This window comes from Labeo rohita, chromosome 8 (genome assembly GCF_022985175.1).
Source record: "Labeo rohita strain BAU-BD-2019 chromosome 8, IGBB_LRoh.1.0, whole genome shotgun sequence".
In the NCBI taxonomy this organism is placed as follows: domain Eukaryota; kingdom Metazoa; phylum Chordata; class Actinopteri; order Cypriniformes; family Cyprinidae; genus Labeo; species Labeo rohita.
Window position 1 is genome coordinate 9,830,116 of NC_066876.1, and position 23,789 is coordinate 9,853,904.

Sequence of the window (23,789 nt, forward strand, 5' to 3'; positions counted from 1 at the left end):
TATCGTTAAAAACGAAAGTAAAAATCCTCCTCTTGCCTCATATTTTGTGTACTGTTTGATTGGCTCCCGCGCTTTTCTCATTTTTGAAATCCTTTAGTAAGCTAGACAGAAGGGTCTGGATTTATTTTATATTTTCGATTTTTTTGTTTCAGATTGGTCATAGCCAGTACGGCATGTATTTGTTTGTATTCTTCAGTTAGTGAAATGAGTGAATGAAGCAATCACGAGTGCATGCATGGGGGTTTTGTAGTCGTTTGTTGCTTAACTTTATTTATTGGCTTAAACTTGGGCTCTTTAAAGATTAAATCGTCGTAGCCTGTGTGGTTTCTGCGTGACACGTGAGTACATTTTTCTACTACTACAATGACTAAACTGAACATTTTTAGACATTCTGTAGCTATAGAAGAAAATATAAACATATGAACTGCAACTGATGATGCCATAGTTACTTTTTTGCGTTTATTATTACCTGCATGTATTTTTATACTGTATTAACAGATATTAATATGCACAGACGTATACGTTACATCACGGACTTGTGCTATACGTGATGATCACAGTAAAAGATGGTCACAGTACTGGGTAAACACATTATGTTGTCTAAGTAATCCATTTTCTACACTGCACTTACTTTTTTTGTCTCTGTAACTGTAATGTGTAGGCCTAACGGACTATTTTTGCAGCTCCTCGCTCACTCATAAATTCTGTTCCTGTCTTTTAGGATTTGAATTCAGCCAATGAGCGTAAAATGAACAGAACGTCTGTTAAAAGATCTAAAAGCAAACAAAAATCAGAAACAGGAAAACGTTTTAATAAAAAGTCCAAAGGTAAGTTAAATTAAGGTAGTACCTATTGAAGACTAAGGTAATGGTCATCTAACAAGACTGTGCCCTTTATTAGTATTTTTACAATACTACCATCTCACATCAGTTGATTTTACAAAGCCTAATACATATAGACAGTCTTGATTATTTGGCTGTACATTGCACTGATGTTCCTGCCCTGCTGAAAAAAAAACAGCATATGCTGGTAGGTATGTTTTAATGCTGGAATGCTGGTTAGGTAGGTTCTGATGCTGGTTTAAGCTGGTCCTTTGCTGGTTTATGCTGATCCTTAGCTGGTTTTTGCTGGTCAAGGACCAGCATGAACCAGCAAAGGACCAGCATGAACCAGCACAGGACCAGCTTAAACCAGCACAGGACCAGCTTAAACCAGCACATGACCAGCATAAACCAGCAAAGGACCAGCATAAACCAGCAAAGGACCAGCTTAAACCAGCATCAAAACCTACCTAACCAGCATTCCAGCATCAAAACCTACCTACCAGCATATGCTGTTTTTTTCACCAGGGTGAAGCAAAGGAATACATTACTATTAAGTTGAACATCAGAAAACGGATTGGTTTGAAAGTGACTATTTTTGACAATAATAGTGCATCGTCACGGCGTAGTGTGTGGGGAATGAGGAGAGGTGATGAGGAGATCCAGAAAAGAGAGTTTATTAATAATATAATCCACGGGAACGAACAGGAACGACAGGGAATCCACATGAAAACATAGACGTCAGAGACCTTACAGAACATAGAGTGACATTTAAGAACTGACAAAGACACGGTGAACACAACCAAACTTAAATACATAGACTAATCAAGGGGAAGACAGGTGTACACAATCAAACAGTGACATCAGAATTTGAAATGGAACAGGAAGAACAAACAAGGGCAAACACTGGGAGAAACCACAAAACAGTCCACAGCGGTGTGACATGCATACTGACGTTTATTCTTTTTTTTAATCCTATTCCCTTTTGTGACCACATCTTACACGTCTCTTGTTTTATTTGTGTCAGCCTGTTCAAAATCCCTGATAGCACACACAAATCTCAGAGACGTCTATTTGACGTCTGCATTTACATCTGCAAGACGTAGTTTGCTCATCTGCAGTACGTCTATTTCCTATCAGATGTCAAATAGACGTCTATTAGATGTCTTTAAGATGTTTATGATTTAGAATGTATGTAAAACTGACATCTTATAGATGTCTGCCAGACATTTGTACATAGCAGATGCTTTCCAGATCTAGAGATCTTTAACAGACATCTTGCAGACGTACATGTGCTATCTGGGACATGTCTCCATCCTCTCTTTGCTTCTCCACATCTTTACAGTTGCAGCAGACCCTGATTCAGAAAACATACCTCCTTGTTCAACTCCTTCGCAAAATAAATATGGTAAGAAAACTGAGTTGAATAGGTGTTGTTTGAGAATTTAGAATTTACAGTCAGTTGATGAAATTTAGTCTGTTTTGGGTATTTCAGCATATAGAAAAATTAATTTAAGTAAAAACATAAACATGTTAAACAATATTATTATCACAACAATCAGTTTTTATCATACTGGTAAACTGTAAATTTTCCCAATATAACTGACTGTAGTAATTTCTGTGCTGTACTGTGGTAATTTCTGTTTTTTGTGTGAATGTCTTTCAGTAAGGGAGCATGTAAGAAAAATTTTAGCTCATACTCCTTCACATTTAAATGTGACTGCTTCAGCGGAACAAGGAAGTCCAGTCAGTGCTCCAACAATTAGCCAGACAAGTGTGAAAGGAAACCTATCTATAACTCAAAACTGTAAGTTAAGGATGTTTATTTTTTATTTTTAACAATTGTGATATGTAAAACAGATGTGTTGTATGTAATCTCCTCTCATCTAGTGAAAATAATGTTATGCCTCTTTAGTTACAGTGCTCTTGCAGAATCCATCTAATGGTTATTCTTTGCCTGAGGTAAGTGAGAGAAAGAATGTCTGAAAGATTTTTATTGTTAATGATAATATATTTGAAACATTGCCTCAACTGATATCAGAGCATCTGAAACTGAAACAGTTTCTACACTGTAAGAATAACACATTAATTCTAACTTTGTAGGTCTCCTTTAAATTGCATTTGAAAATATTAGTTAAATATATATACCTGCTAAATATATTTCTAAAGGTGCTTCTGACATGAAATTTTCACCAGATGTCGATAACAACCCAAGGAATCCTTACATACAAATAAAACAAAACGAATAATTTCAGAAATTAAGTTATGTGTAATGAAATGGAATGACACAGGGACTACTGAAATGTATTTAATACTTTGTACAAAAGCCATTGTTGGGAATGACAGCTTCAAGACGCCTCCTGAATGGAGAAGCTAGTCGCATACATTGCTCAGGTGTGACTTTGGCCCATTTTTCCACAGAGTCTTCAAATCTTAAAGGTTCTGTGGGTCTCTTTTATGAACTCTGATCTTTAGTTCTTATTTTCTATTGGATTCAGTCAGACGATTGGCTGGGACATTCTAGCAACTTTATTTTCTTTTTCTTAAACCAGTTGAGTTTCCTTGGTGAAATGTCCACCCTTGTTTCATCTTCATCATCCCCCACTGACAAGGGGCAGGACTGTTTTACTGATAGATTTGAGCTGGTGTCTTGCTTTCCATGCCTTTTTTCATGTGTTCAATACTTTCCCCTGTGTCATTCCATTTTATTACACATAGCTTAACCCCTATTTGTTTTGTTTGCTTTGTATGTATGGATTACTTGGGTTGTTATGGACATCTGGTGAAAATTTCAAGCCAACAGCACCTTTAGAAATATATTTAATGAAAAAAATGGTGTTCAGTAGTTATTTTGCCTGCTATAACTCCCTTTGTTGCTTTCTTTCTGCATTAGGATCACTCAGACGTAAAAGTGGGGACGTATGATGACTATCAGATTCTGCCTTCACACAACACTGAACAGTATGTAACTTGTTTAAATCTACATGTAACTACACGTTTTGTTAAAAGAAGTATTTCTGAGACTGGTATTTGGCTCTTTTAATGCGGATTTGAGGCCACATGTTAGTGAATCAGAATAGAGGTTTTATATACATTCACCAACCACTTTATTAGGTATGCCTTAGTGATGATAGCATCATACATTTGCTGCAGATTTGTTGGACGCAAATTTCCTTTTCCACTACAGGTGCTCTACAGGATTGAGATCTGGTGACTGTGAGACTATTTGAGTATAGTAGGGCTGTCATGATTGCAAATGCTCAGTTGCATTTTGCCCGTGTTGAGTAACCGCCAAAATACTGGTAGTGGTACATTCCATGGACGAGAACCGTTTTCTACGGCTGCATGATATATTAAGCCCATTTAAAAATCATAAAAAAAATCATAGTAATATTGTGAATTCACAAACACTACAATTCAATTAAATAAATATATGCAATGCAGGTTTAATATATGAAAGTTCAGATGGAAAAGCCTTTAAGTACGTCCGACATTTTTCTTTAAAATTAGCATTTCTTTCTGGCTACTATGTATGGTTTTCTATGTAAGTACTGTTACTTCTAAATGGGCTGAGGCTAGGATTTAGTGCATTTGAAGTGAAAGTACTTGATGAACATACATATTTGACCAAGATGGCTTTTAAATTGGAACTCTTCAAATGCACTGTAATTATTTACATGTGTGTAGGTTACGTGCTTCTCAGAGTGGCTCCATTCACAGTAACATGCATTTACATGTGTGGAGTATCTCAAACTCCATTTCTGCATATTGTTGTGAGTTTATTATAATGTTCATCTGGGAGCACGATGTGCACCGTTTCATCAGATTTGTAAGGTAAATCATAAACCCATAGCCAACACAGGAGGATACATCATTATGTTTCTAAATATGGTAACTGTTTATTGCAATTTTAAAATAAAAGCTCAAACCCTCACTCTGAGTTTACACATTTTGATGTCCACATATTCAAGAAATTACAGTGGCTATAGTATTGTTGTCATAAAGAAATGGCCAAGATTAAATGGACATTTGTTCACATTAATTGCTGTTTAGTCAATATTAAACAAGGATTAGATTGTGGTGCCCTCTGTAGTGGGAATGCACGATATTGGATTTTTGCCAATATGCCGATATTTTTCAACTCATTTTGGCCGATAGCCAATGCAGATACCGAGATGTTTCCTTTTGTTTGAAAACAACACCAAGTCTCTCCTGTATGGAAATAATTTTTCATTTTGTTAACAAGAACTTATTTGTTATAATTAAATAAGCAATAATATAGTTATTCTATAATGACAGTGCATTGAAGCTTTGAAAATAACTATAAGCAAACTACTTTGCCTTTTTTTTTTTTTTTTTTTTTTAGAAAAATGTAGTGGTAACTTTAACATTTTATTTTAAAGATTTAACAGATGGTATAAGAATTCTAAAAATTCTGAAAATCTTTCAGAGCTCATAATTTGTTTAAAAATGTAACATATTACACATTAAAGAATAAATCAGTATATATAAAATTATTTAATTTACAAGTGCCATGTTCGAGATTTAATCAGAAACACAGTATGAATGTTATTTGTGTATTTTACTTTCATTTTATTAGAAGTAGGCCATCAGCGCCCCCCTACGGAATTAAAATGTGTATTCTCAGATTAAATGCAGCGATCCAAAACAGTGAATCTAATCACCATTCAGGCAAAACTTTGGTTCAGGAATGAGCCACACTGATTAATTGGTCTAAGTGCTAGCACACCCTGTGCAAATGTGAGTTGTTCCTCTTAACGGCAAGACATATCTGCATAATTTTTCATATCGGGCCGATGCCGATATTTACATTTAAAGTCATTATCAGCTGATTCTGATAGCGGTCCGATAATACTGTGCATTCCTACTCTGTAGTAATTTGATATAATGCATAATGTACGTTATTACTATTGTTTATAATACATTATGTATTTTCACATTATGTTTTTTGATACTTTATTTGAACCAATTATATATGTATTTTAAGTCCTTTTAAAGGCTATTGTTTGCTTAGGTCTATTTTTATTACCTAAAATTTGTATAATTATCCAGTTACTCGATTAATCATCAGAATAATCGACCGATTACTCGATTACCAAAATAATCATTAGTGGCAGCCCTAGAATATAGTGAACTCATATTCATATTCAAGAAGCCAGTTTGAGATGAACTGAGATTTGTGACATGGTTATTGTGCTAGAAGTAGACAGATGCACTATGCTCATAAAAGATGGATATGTTTAGCAGCAATACTCAGGCAGGCTGTGGCATTTGAACAACGCTCACTTGGTACTAAGCGGCCCAAAGTGTGCCAAGAAAATATTTCCCACATCATTACACCACCATCAGCAACCTGAACTGTTGATCAGGCACATCGAGACACATCAGACTAGGCAACCTTTTACCAGTATTCCGTTGTCCAATTTTGGTAAACCAGAGTGAATTGTAGCCTCAGATTCCTGTTGTTACCTGAAAGGAGTGGGACCCTGTCCAGTAGTACAGTTACTGTAATCAGATCCAGATACAATTGCCATAGTTTGTGGAGTGAGTGTTTTTAAATTACAGTAATAATGAGTATGTCATGTTTTTGTTTTAAATAATGTATTTAATGTAAAGCCTACTTCTTGAAGGGTCCCTCAAAAATGTAAAAGCTCTCATCGTCGGAGACACTTGTCCTTCAAAACTTGTCTGGAGCAACATACTTTAACTCTTGCAGAGGTGAAAAAGGACACAAATCACTTAAGAGAGGTCAGTAAATAAAACAAAAAATGTGAAATATTATGATTTTATTGTTGAAAGATGGTTACAAGGCTGCATTTATTTGATGAAAAATACCGTAAAAGAGTACTACTGTAAAATACTATTTCAAGTTAAAATGGCTGTTTTATGAATAATAATGGTTCACATGTTTTTTCCTCCTGTAATGACAAAGCTGTATTTTCAGCATCATTACTCCAGTCTTCAGTGTCACATGATCCTTCAGAAATCATTCTAATATGCTGATTTGCTGCTCAAGAAACATTTATTATCAATGTTTAAAACATTTTGTGGAAGCCATGATACACTACCATTCAGAAGTGAATAAGATTTAAATAATAATAAATAAATAAATAAAAATATATATATAATTGTAATAATATTTCACAATAATACTTTAATCAAATAAATGCAGTTTTTATCTTTTCTTTGAAGGCTAAATAATGTCATTGTATTTTTAGGTTACTGTTGCTGGAAAGATTTTGGACTTTCAGCCTGCAATCAGCATTCTGGAGAATGAAGAAGGGATACATTATTCTCATTATATCCTGTATGATACCACTGCAAAAGTTCACTTGAGTTTAGCTGAGAAGTTTATTGTAACCCTCAATCAGTGGTATATATTTAAAAGTCTTTCCATCTGTGACTTTGGCAAGGGAAATGTGCTTTGTTCAACCGAACTCACAACACTGGAGCCATTTACTCCTTTAGCAGACAATCTACAGGAGTCTGAAGAGACTGTCATCTCAGGGAAGGTCACTGAGGCATTACTGACCTTTGAATATATCTGTTCATGTGGTGCCATGCTCTCTCTCTCTAATACCAAATTGTTCCGTATTAAATGCAACAAGTGCAGAAAAAGCTGCAGGTGTGAAAATGTTCAAAACAGAGCCAAGGCCAATGTAACCATCAAACAGCCCAATGAAACATACCAGAGAGTGGTGTTAAATGATGCACTGCTGCACTCCATTGTCAGCTTTAAGAGAGAGGGATACTGTGACAGTCAGCAGCTAGAGGACCGTCTGCTGAAAGCTGAGAGAATGATTGTAGTCTGTGTGGATGATGAGCCTCGGCGTGTGGAAATAGAAGCAGTGGAACAAACAAAGGATGTGGCAAAAAAATCATTTTTTTCTAGATGGTGTGTCATGATGTGAAGCCTTTTTTACTTAAAGGGTTAGTTCACACCAAAAAGAAAATTCTGTCATCATCTACTTATTAGTAGATGTTAGTTTGTCTTTGGAACACAAATGAAAATATTTGTAATGACACCTGAGAGATTTCTTTCTCTCAATTTAACTGACTATTCACCCAAAACTGACGCTCTGAATGTTCGTAAAGAGAACAACTAATAAATATATATGAAATAAGCAGTTTAACCCAAGTCTTCTGAAGAGAAGTGATTATTTTATATGATGAACAACTTTAATTTTGGTTTTTAATTTAATTAATAAGAAATGTGTATGATTGGTTGGTTTAGTTTAATTGTAAACGTATAACAATCTTCACATAAATTAAATTATACACAGCTGAGTCAAAAGTTTACATACACCTTGCAGAATCTGCAAAATGTAAATTATTTTACTTATTTAATTATGTCGCATAAAAGATGTTTACATATAGTCCACAAGAAAAAAATTATTTCTAAAAAAAATGACCCCATTCAAAATTTCACATACACTTGATTCTAAAGGGTTCAAATACACAAAAAAGCTGAAAACCCAAAGAATTTGTGGGACCTGAAAGATTTTTTTTTGAAGAACAGCGAGCAGTTTAACTGTTCAGGACAAACAAGGAACTCATGAACAACTATCACTAAAAAAATAAAAAAAACTGCTTTGGATCATTCAAGTAACAACACAGTATTAAGAATCAAGTGTAAACTTTTGAATGATTCATCTTTGATTATGATTTTAAGTCATTTTTTATACATTTTCTCTTGTGGACTATATGTAAACATCTTTTATGTGAAATACCTTATTCAGGTCAGTACTAAATAAAAAACATGCATTTTGTATGATCCTTCTTATATTGATAAAATAATTAAAATTTTGCAGATTCTGCAAGGTGTATGCAAACTTTTGACTTCAACTGTATGTATAAACTACAAATTGAATACAGATTGATCTTTATTCAGGCTACAAAGGTTAAAGTCACAAAAGTTAACAAAGAACAGTGAGTGATTTTCTTTTTCTCATTCTTTGATTTACATCAGTGACAGACTGCAGCAGGTTTATTAGGCTGCTGTCATTTTAAAACCTGGCGAACATGATGCGGATCTGACACGCATCAGATTTTTTCCCAACTCTTAAAACATACCACATTTAACCTTAAATGACCATATCATTGGTCATTTAAGGCTTTTAAACTCATTCAAACTGTGTTTACTAGGTCACTTTCTAAAAATGGGCATTTTGAGACAATTTTGTTTTTTTGTTTGTTTGTTTTTGTCCCTTCAAGTGCGAAAGAGAATTCAATTCAATTGGCATGCTGTCTGAAGCAGCTTTCTGTGCACGTGTCTCGGGTGTCACCCTAACTCTCTCAAAATACTTAATTTATTGAATACATGCATATTTTGCAATAAACAGTTGTTTCTTATTTATTAATGTCTAGTATTGGTTATTACCTTTAGTTTTGTTTTTTTCCCATTTATGTATGTAGTATGTTTTTTACTGTATGTCTGTATAACAGAAAATTGACAATGCTGTCAACACCCCAGCTATCATATTATGATTGTAATTTTTTTCTTTTATGTATTCATAAGTTTAACCTTGATATCTTTATTACTGACCAAGGCTTTAGTCAGTATGTTGCATGTTGTCATGGTAACCCTCAGGGTCAAATGAAACCTTGTTATCATTGGTCATATCAGTGGTGTATGTTGTAATATCCGCACACGCACATTTTCTATGTTTGTTTTCCTGTAAAATAAATGTTAAAATATATAAAAATGTAAGCTTATATTGTTTCAGCTATCTGCCAAAAAAACATTACTCATTTTTCATGTAGTTTAACTAAATGTAAAATAACTAAAACTAAAATTAAAATAAAAGTAATAAAAAACTCTATAGACATTAAAAAACAAAGATAAAAGATAACATTTCTACAACATAAAAATAAAATGTAAGTGAAAACAAAATATAAAAATAAAAACTCATTCAAATTATTAATAAAAACTAATAGTAAATACATAATACTAAAATAACACTGGTACACAATGTATTACACATTAACAGTGAACAATATTGTGGTGATAGGACTGACAAACTCAGCATGTTAAAGAGAAATTCAATCCCTGTTTTTTTGTTCTGTGGCACTGATGGGATTCTCTTGTGCAGCTAAGCATGATGGGTGTCATATTACAGAGTCTACATACATGCCAGTTTGTAGCTGCATGATTCAGATAGCATTCCACCTACAAATGGTGAGAGTAAATATTAAAAGTCTCTATTTAAATCTAGTTAAGCTGAGGTCATCTAGTTCAAACTGGTAATTGGGAAAAATTCCCATGTGACTCGTCACAAGTTCTGCTTAATCTAATAATCCATTCCTGTCTGATAGACTCATCTGTCATGCCTTATGTTATTTCCCCTTTTTTGTTTGTATGCTATTATTATTTTCTCATAATTTAATCTACAAAAACACATTAAATACCACTTAAAGGAGAAGTCCACTTCCAAAACAAAGATTCACATATAATGTACTCACCTTGTCATCCAAGATGTTCATGACTTTCTTTCTTTAGTCGTAAAGAAATTATGTTTTTTGAGGAAAACATTTCAGGATTTTTCTCCATATAATGGACTGATATGGTGCCCCGATTTTGAACTTCCAAAATGCAGTTTAAATGCGGCTTCAAACAATCACAAATGCAGTTGTAAACGATCCCAGCCGAGGAAGAAGGGTCTTATCTAGCATAACGATAGGTTATTTTCATAAAAATAATACAATTTAAATACTTTTTAATGCCAAATGCTCTACTGCCAAATGCTCTACTCTACCTGGACTGTTTTTTTCCAGTTTATGACTATTAGGGTATGTCGAAAAACTCCCATCTCATGTTCTCCCTCAACTTCAAAATCATCCTATGCCGCTGTTTTACCTTTTTTGTTAAGGGTGTTTGATGTTCTTTGCACGTTCACTTTGCAAAAACTGGATGATTGTATGATTGTATGACTGATGCAAGATGATTTTGAAATGATTTTTGAAGTTGAGGGAGAAACTATGATCAGAGCTTTTCGACATATCCTAACTGTCTTGAGCCAGAATACACAGAGTTCAGGGAGAGCAAGACAAGCGTTTGAGATTAAAAAGTATTTAAATTGTATTTTTTTAATGAAAATAACCAATCGTTTCACTAGATAAGACCCTTCTTCCTCAGCTGGGATTGTTTACAACTGCATTTGGGATCGTTTGAAGCCACATGTAAACTGCGTTTTGGAAGTTCAAACTTTGGGCACCATATCAATCCATTATATGGAGAAAAATCCTGAAACGTTTCTTTACAACAAGAAAGAAAGACATGAACATCTTGGATGACAAGGGGTGACAAGGGGGTGAGTACGTTATATGTGAATCTTTGTTTTGGAAGTGGACTTCTCCTCTAAATTCTATAAATAACACATTGAACCATATGATGCTTCAAAACATTTATTCATCACATGATACAATCTCATAACAGAATGTTACAAAGACACAAAACAGAGGTATGTGTTCAGTGACACAACAAAGAGGAAATTTCTTACTAAGTGGTGCATTTTGAAAGAGATGACAGTGCAAGTGAGCAGGGCATAGGCAAACACGACCTGAAATACAGAAGCTTTAGAAAGAGGACAGGCCAAAAAAGAGGTGCTTCAAAATTTCTTTAAAACAGATCCCAGCTTTATACTTATTTTCATCTTTGATTGAATAATATTAAAGACCACAAAATTACAAATAAGACTATAGTCTACAGTAGCTGTATGTAAAACTTTGGGAATGCTTCAGTATCTGCATCATTAAGGCCATTGGTTACGTGTGCTATATTTACAAACACAAATAGAGTATGTACATCTTAACTGGATCTTGTGCCTTCATTTACTTGTCTTCATATCTGCATTACACAACTAAGTCTGGCTGCCAGAAAGACGTGAAGTGGATTATACAGCAGACTGGACTGGCAGACAGGCTTAGCTAAATGAAAGAAGGAAACAGACTGAGAATATAAATCTCCATTGAAAAGGTTTGAACAAACACAAGTGCATTGTGTCTGAAGCAGTAGATGGGTGAGATGTGGTGGGCCTTTTACTTTAATCAGCACATCAGTGAAATGAAGACCAGCTATTAGTCTAGTGCAGTGTGCGAAGGAATATTTAGCTTTACATTTTCTGTATATACAAAAAAAGAGTGTTTTTAAGTGTTAATCATTTGTAGGAATGTAAATACTCAACTATCAAATGTACAGGTTTAAAGTAAAACAATGACATTCATTATATTCATATTAATTATCTTTGTGAATGTGTGTAGTGCTATCCGAGTGACAATAATAATCTCCATCTGCACTGATTTTCTCTACAGAGATAATCTGGGTCAATCTGTGAGGGAGGGGATGTTGCAAATCTAGGGGGTGAGGGAGATTACAGGGGCTTGTGAAAGGGAATATCCTATTTTTGTTTTTGTATGCCATATTTTCCAATATCTGCTGTCCATACAGTATCCACTGTGTATAAAATGCACTACCACAAAACCAGTCATAAGGGTAAATGTTTTGACATTGAGATTTCTACATCATCAGAATGCTTTTCATTTATGTATGGTTTGTTATAAAACAATATTTGACTAAAACACAACTACTTGAATATCTGGAATCTGAGGGTGCAACAAATCTAAATATTGAGAAAATGATCTTTAAAGTTGTCCAAATTAAGTTCTTAGCAACGCATCTTACTAATCAAAAATTTTGATATATTTACAGTAGGAAATTTACAAATTATTTGCATGGAACATGATCTTTACTTAATATCCTAAAGATTTTTGGCATAAAAGAAAAATCGATAATTTTGACCCATACAATGTATTTTGGCTATTACTACAAATATACCAATGCTACTTAAGACTGGTTTTGTGGTCCAGAGTCACATATAATTTTGACTATTCGATCAACATAAAATGAGTTCATCTTTAAGATCAACATAAATTATAAAGCCCAATTTCTACATGGAGCTGGGCTGTTCACAAATAAGAGTGCTCAAAATAAAGAAAAGGAAAATATTTTAAAAGCCTAGTTTAAAATCAACCTGATCTCATGACAAAAATGTACCTGTGGGAACTTTCTCACAAGATTCAAAATACATATCGCTTCATGACATATTCGATGTGAAATGTCCTCTGAGTGCCGCTAAAAGAGTGTTTGTTTTTCCCCGGAACAGATGAACGTACATATGGTATGTTTTATGTGACGTTGGTTTTGTACATGTCCGCAGTTCTGACTTGAAATATCTGTTAAGTGGCTCTATTCGCTTGTTAAGTCTGACATCACGCATCACCTCTTCTGTGACTTCTGGCTCCAAACACTCTATAAGATGACATGAGAAAACAACAAACTGTGCTAATTATACACTCACAATGTGATATAATAATAATAATAATAATACCAAAAAAATATAAATTATAATCCTACCCTTTAACTCCATACCAAAATCCCAGATAGCCAGACAAATAAAAGAATTATTTGTGTTTGGGATGCTGTGAGCACAAAGACTATAGTGTATGTCGTTGTAAATTTGAAAACGTTTATCTTAAATCTTTAATATGAATAAACAGTGCTCATAAACTGCTGCTGAGATAGTATTCTCAAGTGAAATGAGTTGGGGCTTGGACCCGGAAACAGCATTCACTGGTGAGTTCATTGGACACACTACATCAGCACTTAACAAGCCCTGTAACTCTAATGCTTGTGCCATTTTAAAATGATTAATTATTAGTAAAGACAGACAATGTTTCCACCAGTAGGTCTTCGTTGGACAAAACGTTGTCTGTCTTTAATAAATTTCTATGGAGCAGCACTAGTGTGTGGACATTAAGCTAGTTTTTTACTAATTTCACAGGATTCATACCAAAGGATTCCGCAGCCTAAGTGCAATTCCATGCCAGCTGTGCTACTAAAACAAGCTTGTTACTGTTCGGAAAGCAAAACATATGGAGCTGTAATCATAACTATGTATGAAAATGATTACAAGTGCTTGCTGTTTTTCCACCTCTAGTGTTCATTTCTGTTGGAAACTGCAGTTATATGTACTTACTGGAACGTATTTCGCACCCCGAGAAAAAGTTCCCACAAGTATGTTTTCGTCATTAGATCAGGTAGCTTAAAATTGATATCATGTTCTTAGAAATGTACTCTTTTTTTAAAATAGCTGTACAGTGTTTTAACAAAGCCACTTCACTGCCTTTTTTCTAAGAAATATTAGAATAAAATATTTCTTTTTAATAAACTTCAACCTTTTATTGAGGCTTTTTCCTCATTCTGATATTATGACAGTAGTATTACAATGCTATTTTTTTTTTAAATTCATGCAACATTTTAGTCAATCAACCTTTCTCAGGCTAGCAGGATTTAAACTTTTTTTTTTTTTTAATTCAGAAATAAAATAATCCTCATCATAGAACAGGTATATTCAAAATAAATTCAGGTAAATTTAAATCAATTAATAGATCTGGACAAAAACAAAATAAATGTCACTGACCCAGCTGCTAAAAATAAACAGCCAGTTTCACAGGTTACAATTCTAAGTAAATGTTCCAGCTCTGTTACACCACACTAAGTGAATGTGTGTGAAAATAAGGGCAGTTTAGTATGGGTGAATGTCACATGAGATGTGCAGATCTGAGTGTGGGAATAAGGATTTGTGAACACTGGGGTAAGTGTGTTTGCAAAGGTAAGGCTGGTGAGGTGCGTCAGTAGACACAAATGAAACATGGTTACTCAGAGGCAGTTCATACTAAGCTTATACAAACACAAATGAAAAACTGAAAAACTTGATTAATTTTAACATCATAAACATTAACATTAAAACATGATTTTGGTTAGAGCATGCACTGAAAAATAAATAAATAAATATACAGTTATACTGTATTATAAAAATAAATATTTATGAGGTGCAGAGATGTAGTGGAAAACATAAGATGTAGAAAGGTGGTGGAAACAGAACCACTGAGGTTAGTGTGTGTTTAAGGAGTGTGTTTGTAAATCAGACAGCAAAAATATTGGGTGTGTAAATATAGTAATGTTTAAGTATATTCACATGATCCGTTGATGGTTCCTGCCTTCTGTTAAATTAAAATTATGGCCATTAAAGTGTGTGTGTGGGGATGATGGGGGAAGGGAGATAGATTTTAAGTAGATCCACATGATCACTTAACAGAATTTGGTAAGACCCCATTTTTTTTCTGTTAACAACCAGTGATTGTCAGTGTTTTCCACAGGTTTGTAGAAACAATAAAAATATCTGGTTTCCAGTATTTCCCCTTCAAATCAAAATCAAAATCTCCAAATCTCTTGCATTATAGATATGGAATGTCCTGTGTAATCATATCTGTGTGTTTCAGTGTTTGGACTACACAAATAAGGTTTCCTCAGAATATGCTTGAGTGACAACTTACAGCAGTGTTTGAATGATAAACAGCAGCTTCTCTTAAAGGTTTCAGCTTTCACAAAGCAGCATTGCGGATCCACTCAGCTCTATGTAAACACCATAAAAGACAATGGAGATACTGAATCCGGTTGGGCCACAGAATTATGGTGCACTTTGCTGATTCTCATATATTATTCACATACAAGCCAGCATAGTTGCTAAAAGTAGCTAAATATGGTGGATATATTACATAAGAAAGAAAACAAATGGCCCGTAGTTGATTAAGATGCTGAACAAGGAATTTGACACTAGTTTGCTTAAATACAAAATATCTTTTAAAGAAGTATGTTGGAGCCAGAACAAGTTAGGACCAGTTAACAGCATTTGTGACATCATGTTGATTACCACAAAAATTTATTTTCACTTAAATTCTGGATTACTGGTTTACTTTATTATAGTAACTTAATTATAGTACCAAGACAAAAAAAAATAAACATTTTCTTTGTAAAGGTATATATATATATATATATATATATATATATATATGCAATATTGCTTGACTGTAAAAATGATTTAAACAGCTTTACAACTCAAACAATAACAGTTTTAACAGAGGAATTTCTTTACAAAAAATAAGATGCATTTTCCTGTTTTTAAGTCCTCCAAAATTGGTCCCATTTACTATCATTGCCTATTGTTTTTAAAGAAAATGGGGGAAGTCCAAATCATTTTTTGTGGTAACCAACATTATGCCACAAAAGATACTGAACCCAGATAATTCCTTTAAACCATCTTTTTGATTAACAGTTTATCCTGACATATTATCAGTAAACTGAAGAGAAAGAAAAGCAAGTAGAACAGGCATGCATGCAGGTGTACTGTAAACACACCTCAGCGTGATCAGATCATCTGCTGGCAGGTGGATTGTCATGGGTTGGTGTGTGTGTGCTGAGAGTGTGTCCTTCAGGTTGGACGTTTTGGACCGTCTCCACTAAGCTGCCGCTGGGAAGGACCACATAACACGCTGCCACATCCTGTCCCTGCTGCTCCCGCAATCCCTCCTTACTGTGCCAGATGCCATAACCGAAATACACCAACAGACCTGTGACAGAGCAGCAGGACAAATGTGATTATGTGAGCAGGCTGGTTTAACTGTTTAAATGGTTTGTAGCAGTGCTGACAGGAACTGAAGATAATCATGTTTGGACTGATCTTCTTTTCCCACAGATGAGTCCATAGCCAATTAATGCTCAGCTACTAGAGACAAAAGCTAGACTTTCTTTAAGAGATTGAACATGCAGAAGCAGTCACCATTTAGCTATTAACTTTACAAAAAAAAAAAAAACACTAGCAAAACAGTCTAAACTATAAATCTATAGACATGTTTTCAATTTACTCACCCTCATGTCATCCAAGATGTTCATGTCTTTCTTTCTTCAGTCACCAAGAAATTAAGGTTTTTGAGAAAAATATTCCAGGATCCAAATTGCAGTTTCAATGCAGCTTCAGAGGACTCTACACGATCCCACCCGACAAATAAGGGTCTTATCTAGTGAAAAGATCGATAATTTTCTCCAAAAAAATTATATTTATACACTTTTCAATCACAAATGCTTGGCTTGCATTAGTTCTGCAATGTTGGAAAAGTCATGCATGATGTAGGCGGAATTACCAACCCAGTGTTTACAAGGTGAACATGCAAAAACTGTCAAACGGCCTTTTCAAAAAAAGGTAAAACAACGATATCGGACAATTTTGAAGTTGGAGGTGAACATAAGTTGAAGTTTTTCACCCAAAAACAGATGAATAACTAACCGTGCGTGACTTTTCAAACATGATTACATAATGTGTGAAGACATAGATCATCATAGAGCTAAAGCAAGCCAAACATTTGTGGTTAAAAATTGAATAAATATTTTTTTTTTTTAAGAAAATGACCAATTGTTTCACTAGATAAGACCCTTATTTCTTCAGCTGGGATAGTGTAGAGCCCTTTGAAGCTCCATTGAAACTGTAATTTGGACCTTCAACCCGTTGGCCACCAATGAAGTCCACATATGGAGAAAACTCCCAGAATGTTTTCCTCAAGAACCATAGTTTTTTTTGACCAAAGAAAGAAAGACATAAACATCTTGGATGACAAGGGGGTGAGTGAATTATCAAGAAATGTTTATTCTGGAAGTGAACTTCTCCTTTAAGACAGCAACAGTATATTTTTCTTTAGTAATTGTCTTTAATGAGATTATGTCATTCTGTAATGAGTTAATCTGTTTATAAACTATATGATTCTCCTTTGCCGTGATACTGTACAATGGTATTTACTGAATTGATATTTATGTACAATTTTGTGGTTGAATAGAGGTGAGTGATGAACTGGTACCTGCTGCAACCCATATGGTGAAACGGATCCAGGTGAGTGGACTTAACTTCAGCATGAGAAATACATTCAGAAGGATGCTGAAGCCAGGAACAAATGGCACAAGAGGAACCTGAATGATGAAACACATATTAGTTTTGGAAGTCTGAATTGTTACTGTTAATCTACTGTAAATCAAGAAGGACATCAACAAGTCATTAAACTGTTGATTCAAAAACTGCTCGGACCAATTCAATCCTATTTATGAACAAATACACACATAATATAATTTACATAATTTAACACTTCTATGTTTGAAGAAAAAATTAATGCATGCTCACTCACTTTCATGCTATTAACCCAGTTTTGTCAGCCCATTTTTATTCTATTTTAACTCACCTGAAAAGTCTTGTGATTGGGCTGCTGTTCATGAACCCAAATGAGAGCCAGACTGAGCAGGAAGACCAGACTGAAGATGACCAGCAGCAGGGTGAAGCTCCACACAGGCAAATTCAGTTGGTTATTCCCAAACACCAGCACAGCACAAAGAGAGACTCCACTGACCATCAGTGCCAGCACAGAGAATGCCACCACCTCACCTGGCTCACAGTCCCCTAGTATCCTGCCCAGATATGGCTCCCAGCAAGCCTTCAGCAAACCAGGAGCCCGTCTCTCCTTCACCGCCTTCTGCCGCTCCACCAGCTGAAGTTTATCAGAGAAGGACTCATACTCCTTCATCTCTCCACCGTCTTGTGCAAACGTCTGGGTCTCATTCACAGCCGCAGATGGGTCCACCTGCTGTCCTGACTGGTTCAGTGAAGGTGTGGAAGAAGCATCTGTCTTGATTCCACCTCCTCCTGAGCTTCCACTACTTTTATCCGGTTGGAAGCGGAGCACTATGATGCTGGCTGCTACAAAAGTGTAAGCAAGCAGAGTGCCAATGGAGAGGAACTGGACCAGCGCTTCTAGATCAAAAATGAGGGCTAGGATTGCCATAAGGCTGCCAAAAACAAGAATGGCGATCACTGGGACTTTGGTTACAGGGTTGACACGGGAAAAGACAGAGAAGAAGAGGCCATCCTCCGCCATGGCATACACAATCCGCGGGAGAGAGAAAAGGTTGCTGAGCAACACAGTGTTCATGGCTAGATAAAAGAGATTAGACTGTTTTAATTAGTCAATACAGGAAATGGTGTAAACCATAATCCATACATAGTCTTCATTTTTAAAATGTATCAATAATAGAGCTTCTTCATTTATCATCATAACAGTTACAGAGACTGCCATGAAGTTTAGTCATGTATTTAAAAAAATAAATAAGTATATGTAAATATTTTCTAAATATATACTGCATGTGTCTGTCTTTATATATACATAATAAATATGCACAGTGCACATATTGTGTACACATTTTTTTTTTATTTTGGATGCAATAAATTGTGATTAATTGTTGCCCAACACTAATCTCTTCTAATTATTAATGTTGAAAGTTGTGCTGGTTAATATTTTTGAGGAATCGGATTCTTTGTTTAATAGGAAGATTAAACAAATAGCATTTATTTGTAATAGTGATCTTTTATAGCATTTTATACATTTTTTAAAGTCTATAAAGTCTTTACTGCCATTTTTGATCAATATAGTGCATCCTTGCTGTATATTTTTTTAAACAAATTTGTGTATTATGCATATAATTAACCAAAACAATAACAACCAATATTATGTCATTTTGAAATCATGCATTATTATTGCATAAAAAATGCTGGATGGAAACACCAAAATGTAAATCAAATTGGTAATTAAAAAACTAATAATACAATGTTTTTTGCTAAAAAAATGCTCACTGGAGGTGATAATTTTTACTTAATTATGTAAGGTGACAGAAGCAAACCTTCTTAAAAAAGTGCATTAAAAACATGCATGTGACGTTTTCTTCAAAAGTGATGTGACTGAATAATTTGCATATTATTACCTCTTTTCTTTTTTAAGAATTTTTAGTAAATATTGCATGAAATAAGTTAATTTTGATACATCTTTCGTTGCAGTGTAATTGTGTATATTAGTATTAAATGGATAGATCACCCAAAAATGAAAATTCTTTCATTAATTACTCACCCTCATGTCGTTCCGTTCCAAACCTGTAAGATCTTCGTTTGTCTTCAGAACACAAATTAAGATATTTTTTATGAAATCTGAGAGCCTTCTGACCCTGCATAGACACTAATGCACCTGACATGTTCAAGGCCCAGAAAGGTAGCAAGCCATTATTAAAATAGAAATCATTAAAATGCTCCGTGACATCAGTGGTTCAACCATAATTTTATGAAGCTATGAGAATACTTTTTGTGCAAAAAGAAAACAAAAACAACAACTTGGACTATTTTAACAATGTTCTTACTGTTTCTCTGCCTTGACCATGGTAGGACCCTTGCTGTCTATGGAAGATCAGAGAGCTCTCAGATTTCATTAAAAATATCTTCATTTTTGTTCCAAAGATGAACAAAGGTCTTATGGGTTTGGAACAACATGAGGGTGAGTAATTAATGACAGAATTTTGATTTTTGGGTAAACTATACCTTTAAATCAACTACCCTGCTCTCTAAATATCAACACCGGCCATTGATAAACCCGTATGTCAACCACTTAGTCATACTCACCACAGATGGATCCCACAGCCACGATGAACCCGGCCCAGCTATATCCACGTCTGAAGAATGCATCTGAGAGTGCTGAGTTTGGGTCGAGCGTATGCCATGGAACCATCAGTGTAAGAACAGTAGACACCAGGACATACGCAGTGGCTGCCATGCCTAGCGAGATTGCAGTCGCTGCAGGAACAGCCTTCTGAGGATTGCTGGCCTCCTCACTGGAAGCCGCTATCACGTCAAAGCCAACAAAAGCATAGAAGCATGTTGCAGTTCCTGCCATGATTCCTGAGACTCCAAAAGGGGCAAAGCCTCCCTCCCGAGCGCTCCAGTTGGCTGGATCAGCCAGTACAAAGCCAAAAACCAAGATAAAAACAATGACTGCCATACTGATGGCAGAGAAGATGTGGTTGAGCCAAGATGAGACACGAACACCAAATGAAATGAAAAAGGAAGCTACTAGGAGGATGGCAGCTGCTAAAAGATCTGGGTAATGAGCAATGAAGGGCACGTCCCAACGCATCACATGACTCTCTGTGAAGTTCTGGATGCGGTGATTGAAAATAGAGTCTAGATATCCACTCCACGCACGAGCTACTGCTGCCCCACCAATCATATACTCCAAAATTACATTCCAGCCAATCAGAAATGCCCAGATTTCCCCAACAGAGACGTAGGTGAACATGTAGGCAGAGCCTGTCTTTGGTACACGGGCACCAAATTCAGCATAACACAGTGCTGCCATGAGAGATGCTACTCCTGCTATGAGGAAAGACACTACTACAGCTGGTCCTGCTGTGTCTTTAGCAACAGTTCCTGTGAGAACATAAAGGCCTGAACCCACCATTCCACCTACACCAAGCAGCGCAAGGTCCACTGTTGACAGACAACGTTTTAGTGATGTTGCCATTACATCCTCCTCCAGTGTCTTCAGCCTGTTCAGCTTCTGACAGAACCTCACCACTGGAGAGCAGCTGGAAACACATGATGCCATCTTCACGGAGAACGGAGGGTTGATAAAAGAGATGATGTGAATTACAACAAGGTCACAGCTGGTCCATAGTTTTCTGGGTCAAACAGGCCCTACAAACCTGAAATGAAAATAATCATAAAATAACATTAAAATCTGTAATATAATAAAAGCCAAAAAAAGGCAAAATATATTTAAACATCAAATATATTATTCAGAGTGTAGGGGCAAAAATGTCTCCATAATGATTTTTTTTTTTTTTTTCACGTTTGGTATTCTAGGTCTGTCTAGTGATAGCTTTAGTCCCTTTGGAATGACCTGTAGCTATCACATATGTATCTGTACTGGCTGTCTTAGTGTTGGTATAGATAATGTTAAAGTTGGCATGAAATAGAAGTTATGAGAGTCGTTTTCTTAATTGGTTGTAGGACAGCTGAGGGACTTTTAGATCATTTTACTCATCTATGTGCTTATGGAATATTGTGTAAGGGTCTGCTTTATTTAAACCTGCTATAAGAATGACATAAGAGAAGTGTATTAGGGCCCTAAATATAAAGATTCGAATCTTGTATGATCTCAGTGTATTTGTCTGACTCTTATAGATAATACGTTTTAGGAGATGTAACCTTGAAAGGGAAGAGATATAAAAGAGTGACCCGTTCCTTCTTCGCACTCTGCAGTAACCTGTGTTTCTGTATGACTGTCTGACCTTCTTTGCAAAGAATAAATTATAAAAGACATTTGACTGAGTTTGTCTCTTACTCTGGTGAGAGTCGGTTTTATTTTGCCACAACATATGCGTTTGAACTTCCTGTAAAATCTGCATAGGAGTCCCTCAGCTGATCTCAAAGATGGATCTCAAAATCATATTGTCATTGTTGGAAAGGGTTCAAATATGCAAAAATGCGTATAAACCAAAGAATTGGTGGGACCTGAAGGATTTTTTGAAGAACAGAGGGCAGGAAAAACAAATGACCCATGAAAAACTATCACACAAAACAACAACAACAACAACAACAACAACAACAACAACAAAAACAGTATCAACAATCAAGTGTATGTAAACTTTTGAGTTATTTTTATAAATTCAACTACTGTTTTCTCTTGTGGACTAAACATCTTTTATGTGAAATATCTTATTCAGGTCAGTACTAAATAAAAAATAACATGCATTTTGTTTGATTCCTCCTATTTTGGAAAAATAATTAACATTTTCCAGATTCTACAAGGTTTATGTAAACTTTCGACTGTATGTTTTGAATATGCATAAACATTTAATGGTGTTTGATGCTTAATAAAGCCTCTTACTTAAAACCTCTAAATGATTAACAATAAAAATGCAGAGATGTGTAGATGTGGCATGGTTGTATTGGCTCTGTCTGACCTACACTACACAGATGATGCTGCTGATGGCAGATGGTGTTTCCCGAACACATCACATCCGCTGCTTCTCCAGACCTACTGCTGGAGCCCTGAATGACGTCATTTCTCATAATTTATCTAAAGATCTCCAATGTTCAGTCAACGATAACTTACGTTTATACGTAATACGTCCTTTGATATGAAATACAAGCTAAATGTCAATGCAACTGTTTTCTCCGTGAAACGCAGCATGAATAATTCAACTCAACATGTTTTTGAGACTACAGTGATATTTTAAAGAGCTGAAATAAGCTCATATGAAACAGCCAGCTGGCGCTGTTATCTTTTGGATGAACTGTAACGTTACTGTGACAGCTGCTGTTTTTTATCCTCTTTTAACGTTACAAGCACAATGTATCTAATCACCGTCACGAAGACAGGTGAGAAACTGCCCCGCTCCCTGTTTCATAGTGGCCACAAATCTAATCATTAAAAGCATATACACACATTCTGAAATAAAATATTGTATAGCGTTTTACCTGTAACTGATTCGCGCGTTCATTCGTGTTTTATTATTTGGTTAAAGCGATGTTGTGAAGCGTCATTGAACAGAGCGGAGGGCGGAGGAGCGAACAGGAGCTGTATCCGCTCTTAAAGATACAGCGCCTCATTAGTGCAGCCCTATATAAAACATCCTTTACCTAATGACATTATGTCTGTACACAGACTTGCTAGCCTAATATTGATATCCTGACAGAAAATCTACTAAAAAGTCTACTAAAAGTAATCTCATATTAAAATATTCATATGAAAGTGCTAAGCAAATGCAGTGAACAAAGGTGGGCTACTGTATATAGACACCAACACAGCAAAACAATGATCCTATTTTGACCTTGATCTTTGCTCATTATAACATGACTTAAGAACACAATAAGATACATTTAATAAACTGGAGAATCTGTATAAGTATATTACCAGTGGTAGTGTAGTCAATTATTTTCTGGATTCAGAAAATAGAATAGCAGAACTATAAATAAGAAAACTATACATAATAAATCAGCTCCATAGCGGCAGATGGTTTTAAGGGGCCCCATAGCAAATTCAGTGCATAGGGCCCAGAATTCCTACCGACAGCCCTGCATAGCAGACTCAAGTGATCAGGGTTTAGGGCATCTCTTTTAAACCCACTGCAATATTTTTATTAAATTATTAAATATTTTGCATATCAGAAATTTAACTGAATCAACTTAA

The 23,789-nt window shown here is 35.3% G+C and overlaps 2 protein-coding genes across 5 annotated transcripts; one reads left to right on the top strand and one right to left on the bottom strand.

Moving 5' to 3' along the window:
* The first annotated feature begins 59 nt into the window (after window positions 1-59).
* Window positions 60-9,385, top strand: LOC127169285 (uncharacterized). 3 transcript variants are annotated; one of them, XM_051116525.1, is made up of 9 exons: window positions 60-338; window positions 499-582; window positions 722-827; window positions 2,167-2,229; window positions 2,488-2,628; window positions 2,737-2,783; window positions 3,715-3,782; window positions 6,473-6,590; window positions 7,061-9,385. In XM_051116525.1, the coding sequence occupies exons 3-9, from the start codon at window positions 749-751 to the stop codon at window positions 7,751-7,753; spliced, it is 1,209 nt and encodes a 402-aa protein (XP_050972482.1). In that variant the 5' UTR covers window positions 60-338; window positions 499-582; window positions 722-748; the 3' UTR covers window positions 7,754-9,385. The 3 variants fall into 3 exon arrangements, with proteins under 3 accessions (XP_050972482.1, XP_050972484.1, XP_050972483.1); XM_051116527.1 differs by having other exon boundaries at window positions 515-582; XM_051116526.1 differs by having other exon boundaries at window positions 60-582.
* Window positions 9,386-11,230: 1,845 nt separating this feature from the next.
* slc7a4 (solute carrier family 7 member 4) lies at window positions 11,231-23,172 on the bottom strand. 2 transcript variants are annotated; one of them, XM_051118067.1, is made up of 6 exons: window positions 23,078-23,172; window positions 20,219-21,297; window positions 17,964-18,709; window positions 17,589-17,697; window positions 16,099-16,310; window positions 11,231-15,315 (listed from the first exon to the last, which is right to left on the bottom strand). In XM_051118067.1, the coding sequence occupies exons 2-5, from the start codon at window positions 21,198-21,200 to the stop codon at window positions 16,114-16,116; spliced, it is 2,034 nt and encodes a 677-aa protein (XP_050974024.1). In that variant the 5' UTR covers window positions 21,201-21,297; window positions 23,078-23,172; the 3' UTR covers window positions 11,231-15,315; window positions 16,099-16,113. The 2 variants fall into 2 exon arrangements, with proteins under 2 accessions (XP_050974024.1, XP_050974023.1); XM_051118066.1 differs by having other exon boundaries at window positions 11,231-16,310.
* Between the last annotated feature and the right edge of the window lie 617 nt (window positions 23,173-23,789).

Coding starts and splice junctions, on each gene's coding strand:
- slc7a4 (XM_051118067.1), bottom strand. CDS start 21,200: ATGGCATCATGTGTTTCCAGCTGCTCTCCAGTGGTGAGGTTCTGTCAG. Junction 18,710..20,218: donor GGCTGTGGGATCCATCTGTG/GTGAGTATGACT, acceptor TCTTTTATCTAG/CCATGAACACTGTGTTGCTC. Junction 17,698..17,963: donor CCAATCACAAGACTTTTCAG/GTGAGTTAAAAT, acceptor TTCATCATTCAG/GTTCCTCTTGTGCCATTTGT.
- LOC127169285 (XM_051116526.1), top strand. CDS start 749: ATGAACAGAACGTCTGTTAAAAGATCTAAAAGCAAACAAAAATCAGAA. Junction 828..2,166: donor TTTTAATAAAAAGTCCAAAG/GTAAGTTAAATT, acceptor ACATCTTTACAG/TTGCAGCAGACCCTGATTCA. Junction 2,784..3,714: donor ATGGTTATTCTTTGCCTGAG/GTAAGTGAGAGA, acceptor TTTCTGCATTAG/GATCACTCAGACGTAAAAGT.